Source organism: Wasmannia auropunctata, unplaced genomic scaffold (assembly GCF_000956235.1).
Source record: "Wasmannia auropunctata unplaced genomic scaffold, wasmannia.A_1.0 LD334694.1, whole genome shotgun sequence".
Taxonomy (NCBI): Eukaryota; Metazoa; Arthropoda; class Insecta; order Hymenoptera; family Formicidae; genus Wasmannia; species Wasmannia auropunctata.
In genome coordinates this window covers 17,693-23,305 of record NW_012028196.1, presented here as the reverse complement: position 1 = coordinate 23,305, position 5,613 = coordinate 17,693, and the positions used below count along the sequence as shown (strand labels likewise).

The 5,613-nt window shown below is 36.3% G+C and overlaps 1 protein-coding gene and 2 long non-coding RNA genes across 5 annotated transcripts in view; 1 reads left to right on the top strand and 2 right to left on the bottom strand.

The window, feature by feature from the left end:
* The window catches only part of LOC105458093, a 21,886-nt gene extending 18,612 nt beyond the window's left edge, over positions 1-3,274 (bottom strand). The window contains exon 1 of the long non-coding RNA XR_975487.1: positions 3,198-3,274. This is a non-coding gene — a long non-coding RNA (uncharacterized LOC105458093). The remainder of the gene's footprint in view (positions 1-3,197) is intronic.
* LOC105458087 overlaps positions 1-5,613 on the top strand; it is a 328,659-nt gene that overhangs the window by 319,155 nt on the left and 3,891 nt on the right. Inside the window, exons 3-4 of one of the 3 annotated variants that reach the window (XM_011703155.1) lie at positions 2,104-2,319; positions 3,082-3,204. In XM_011703155.1, coding sequence (XP_011701457.1) covers positions 2,104-2,319; positions 3,082-3,096 — 231 coding nt within the window. In that variant the 3' untranslated portion in view covers positions 3,097-3,204. Of the gene's footprint in view, positions 1-2,103; positions 3,054-3,081; positions 3,205-5,613 lie in introns of those variants that run through there. The other 2 variants (XM_011703154.1, XM_011703153.1) reach the window with 2 other exon arrangements.
* LOC105458094 overlaps positions 4,204-5,613 on the bottom strand; it is a 7,588-nt gene continuing 6,178 nt past the window's right edge. The window contains exons 4-5 of the long non-coding RNA XR_975488.1: positions 5,258-5,304; positions 4,204-4,886 (exon numbers count right to left, since the gene is read on the bottom strand). This is a non-coding gene — a long non-coding RNA (uncharacterized LOC105458094). The remainder of the gene's footprint in view (positions 4,887-5,257; positions 5,305-5,613) is intronic.

The following is a 5,613-nucleotide window of genomic DNA, read 5'->3' as shown; positions in this document are numbered from 1 at the left end:
AGATTCAGCCTCCTGATTCGGGCGACCTTGCGGGATAGATCGTTCTCTTTCGTCAGGTACTTCTGATCGCCGTTGTTACGACAGTCGGATGAAAGATTCATCGGCTGTTCAGGACAGAAATGCTTCTCGAAGAGGGCAATCGTACGCGCTGCCGAGCCAGGAAATGCAAACACATATGTGTATACGTTGGAAATCATGTGTACACGTACGTATATGTATACATATATATATATATATATATATATATATATATGTGCGTGTGCGTGCGTGCGTGTGTGTGTGTGTGTGTGCGCGCGCGCGCGCGCGCGCGCAGAGTTTTATAATAAATTCCCGCATTTTTTGTCGAAACGCCATGCACTTAGAAGGAAAAAGAATTACAAATTAGAGAGATAGATGTCAAATTCCACGCGATATATATATATATATATATATATATATATATATATAATCGTTTTTATATTTATTTTATAATACTTTTGATTATTGAATTCGTTCGAATTGCGTGTTTCAGTCCACAGACATAAATAAGTAAGAATAAATCTTGCATTTAATAATTTTATTGCCGATTAAAATAGACATCACGCGAAGCCGTCTTTCGCGCGGTCGGTACACCGCTTTTTCCGTGCCGGTGCTTACTGCTTAACCGCATTAAATGGTTTTAATGGATTACTCCCGGATTACAAAAGCGAAAAAAAGAAACGTGGTCTTCCGGACGAGTCGGGGAGAGAACCCGGTTACCACGGAAGTGACGTAACAAAGAGAGAATAATTGAACGAGGCCACACGTCCGACACGAGGTTTTGCCTTCTCCTTGTCCGCCCTGCATCTTCCTCCCTCCCGTGTCGCGCCCCCCTCGCCGTCCCCTTTCGATCCGTCGACCGACACCGAGGCTAATGGTTTAATCCTAACATGGATGTTAACCAGATTACCGGCTACAGGTCCGACATGTGCCGTGCATTCGCCGCGGTTTCTACGGAACAAATTATCCACGATTACATGGATAATGGCGGAAGGCGTTGAACGACGAGGCGACGCGCAATGCCATGCCCGCCGTCAACCCCGTACGATCGTCCTCTACAATTTTCTGCATAGCCAATCCGGCTTTCTAAGCCGACGTAATAACGCGACACCATCATTGCCCTTCAAGCTCGATGGAATTTTGCATCTTTACTGCGGCAACCCGCTTTTCGTTTCCACCCTCGCGCGGTTATCGGGAGCTTATCACTCAAAAAGTCCGAGACTGGAGAACGTTCTGCAACGTTGTATACTATAACCGATCAACGCTAGACTTATACCTTAAAACAGTAATGTGAACGTACCGTTATTTCCTCTTAATGTGGATTATATGTCGCGAGAAATTGCAGGAAGTAAATCCGATTCACATTCAAAGGTGTTTCAGAGGGAATAAGTAAAATGACACGCGTTTCTCTTCTACCGTCATCTCGCGGTTCCTCGTGCTCTCTAATTTCCGCTTTTTTTTTTTATTACAACCGCAGCCGGAGAAAGAGAGTGAAAGAAAGTGGCGCCCTTTTGGTAATGCCACTGGCCAGGTCTTTTCGATATTATATTGCCCCTAAATTATGCCGTCGTAAAAACGTGATGAAGCGACCATAACTGCGGGTGCCCGGCAAATGGCTCGAAAAATCAAGGGAAACGGAAATAACGATCAACGAACGGACCGGGCAATATATTTGTTATTCACGGAACAGCTCACGCGGCGCGTCCATCATCCCAGAGGCTCGATATCTTTGATGCGCTTCGGCTGCGCATATATCGTCAATCATAGAAGGAAAATTTCAAAATTCTGAGACATTGATTTTCATTTGATATACTCACATATTTTTGCTATAGCAATTAATTCTTAACATGGGACGCCGTGTAGCTGATGTTGAATTTTCATGGAAACTTACATTCTTCTTGTGCTAACCAAAGAGCAAAGAATTCAAAAGGAAGATATATAGGATTCGTTAATATATTAATTATACAGCAATTGCATGATAGATAATATAATTGATACTATTTTACGTAATCGTAAAACTTGTAGGATGTTTTTATTCTCAAAATGAAAAGTTTGTACTAATTTCTTGCACTTCTTTTGGCGCAGATGATGAAGCACGGTTGGGACAATTATGTGCGATACGCATGGGGGAAAAACGAGTTAAGACCAATCTCGAAGAGAGGTCACAGTGCCAGTATCTTCGGTGCCTCAAATATGGGTGCGACTATCGTCGATGGACTTGACACTCTTTACATCATGGGTCTTCACGACGAGTTCAAGCAGGGACGCGACTGGATTGCCGAGAATCTGGACTTCGATATCGTGAGTACCATTTTCAATTACACGCCTCTATATTTGCGTATTTCTCAGTGACGTTTATCAGCGATATACTTATGCTGAGATAATTATCGAACTTTCAGTAAATCATTTTATATGTCTTTAAAAGTGGCATACAATAGTCCCATTTATTATAATCCCATTCTTACATTTAATTTATACTTGTAGAAATAGTTAAAACAATTAATTGAAATACTCAACTTTTAACAGTTAAAATAAATATTAAAATAAAGCAACTCCTATGAGTAAAAATAAATAATTAAAACGAAGAATGAAAAAGATGGATTGACGTGTTCTTTAAAAGGAATGATTTTGTTTTATTTTAATATATCGATAGATTAAATATTACGATAAATATATTTTTATAAAACTCATAATATGACGAAGCACATATTACTTTTAATAAACCTGTCAAATATTTTAGTCCCGTGGGATTTGGCTGACGTTAATCACGAGAGATCATGAGAGAATTTAACTATGCTAAATACATATATCTTTTTCCGTGTTAAATTTATTTCTTTCAAAAAATTATGAAGGACAGTTTCCTTTTATGAAATTAAATTAATTTAATATATTTTCTTAAAAGTAAGCATTCAAATAATAGAAATATGTTATATCATTCTTGTCATAACATTTGATACGATGTGAAAAATAATTCCAACAGAAGAATAAAACATAAATTTCGAATTTTAAATTTGCAAAAACTAATATTTTTTCTACGTATATTTCCTTGAGGAATTTCTGCAGTTTTTCCTTCCATGACTGCGAAAGTACAGTGATGTCTATCTAAGTGAAGGTATCACGATGAAAGTTCGACATTCGCCGACACGCGTCGAAACCAATTTCGTCCTGAGTCAACTTACCTGACGCAGCCATGTCATCGTCTCCTTTTTCGCGAGCCCCAACGGAAGCGAACTTTTGATATAGGCCCGCGTCTGCATACACTATTCCTCCTCCGTACCATCTTTCCTTTACTTTTGCGTTATACAACATGCCGGAAATGTGTTTGCTCGAAGAAGGTCCCGTTCTGACGAGATGTCGAAGACACCCTTCGATTTTCTCTCGGCGCGCCATCCATTCAGGTGAAATCTAATAAAGAAGTGGAATAACATTATTTTATAGACATTTCGGGACGAAAGTTTAATTATATATAATTATCTCGTTTTCTATCTCAAAATAGATTTTAAAATTAAAATTCGGTTTTTTAAATTCAAACATCCATAAATGTACAATTTTTTAATCGCAATTTAACTAGGTAAACATAAGAAGATATTATAATATTGAAAGAGAGTGAAGGAGAGGAAAAAAGCATAGAAGTACAATAACTTTTTTTTAATTAACTTTTATAAAAATCCGACATAATCTTTCAAAAATCGCAAACGTTCACTTTGTCACTGCGTGAATATGTCTTAATGGAAAACGGGAATCTTATCTTTAGAGAACAGGACCGCACTGAAATATCTCAAATCCCTGACTGGATCCAATATTTTCTCGATAAAATATCGCAACGGACCATTTTGTAGGGCACAAATTGTCAGCTTAAAGTTCCGACATAAAATATTTCATTATGACATCAAATATTCTCTTTATGCGACAAATGATAAAGCTTTAAAGATTTATTTAACAATGTATAATCCTTAAATAATTTTGCAAGTCTGTGGACAAAAATCTATCTTTCGATCTTGTTAAACTTCTGAGCATGCTAATACTTAATACATAATAAAATATTACATTTACTGTTAATAATAAATTTGAATATAATTAATAGTTAATAGAAATCGCATTTTCATTTTTTGTTTTCTTTACATTATATATTATATACATATATGGTATTATATACGATACATACATATATATATATATATATATATAGTGACGTAATGTAAAGAGAACAAAAAATAAAAATGCAATTTCTATTAACTATTAATTAGACGAGACTCGATATCATGTGATATCGATTCTCGTGAACTACCTACATATATTGTAATAATAGATACAAAGTAAAACATTGTATATATGTCTTGCACTTGGTACAACTAACTATATACAGATGAATAAATAAAATGTGTTATATAGTTATTTATAAATAATTGTTTTTTAAAGTTTGCCAGTAGATATATTTATTTCATTAAATATTCCTGCCATCAGAGTACGAAAATTAATAATTTCTGAAGATATGTTACCTTGAAGGAAGATCTGATAAACAACACATTTATGCGCTTAATTAACTTAATCGTTATGTAAATCGATGCCTGCGGTATTTCTCTGTCGGTGCGTGCGGGAAGAATAAACTCGAAACGTTTTCGCGTGGCAGTTTCGTAAGTACCGAGCCAGGAAACTTAGCCCGGTTTATCCAAAGTTGGTAACAGCCTCCTTGCACCCTCCGACTCCTCAAACTCTTCTCTCGCAATGTTCCGTTGGATTTCTAAGTGGATAACTTGCTGTATTAGCTGCTTTCGGCTTGCGGTAACCGGCGTGTCAACCGTGTTAGAAGTTATGCCTATTGTTTCGCGGCTGTTTCTGAAACTCTTTCGTCTCTCGTATCGTTTTGGCTGCAAGGAATGCAAAGTTACATCAAGGTACATTAGATACGAATCTACGACTCTTATCCTTTCATAATTTGCGTGTTTTTGTTTATCTGTTATTCATGCATGCATACACAGAAAGAAACATCTTTGTATAAAGAGATTTAAAAGATTTCAATTACAATATTTGTCACAATAATTGAGTTAGTCATTTGAATTATAAATATTTACATATTTATAGTTTAAGGGCTTTTTAATATTTTTCACTCTTTGAAATATTAAAAATATTACATATAATAAAATTAGTCAATTATATTTGTAAGCTTTAATTAAGCCAATATATTTAAAATACAGGTAAACATAAATTCTTATTCAGATATTTGAATAATATATCTTACCGTTACTTATATACAGGATATCCCAAAATTGTTATTGCGATCAGCATCTGAAATTGAAAAGGATAAGCATAACTTAAGAATATCCTGTATCTCACGTGCACGTTCAATAAGAACGATAAAGGACGAAATTAAAAGGCGGCACGGCAACGATTCATCTCGCGTGTGGTTATTCGCGTCTGGTCAGCGTGATAAATTCCAATGGTCGATATGAGCGAGAAGACCAAAGGAATACCGTGCAATCAAGCGCTGCGGTAGCGGCGCGACGCCAAGTATATAATATTATAAAAGTCGGGTGATGACTTGTGAGTATACGGCACTGGCACTGCGCTACCGCTTAGCTTTATCTCGAAGTTTTG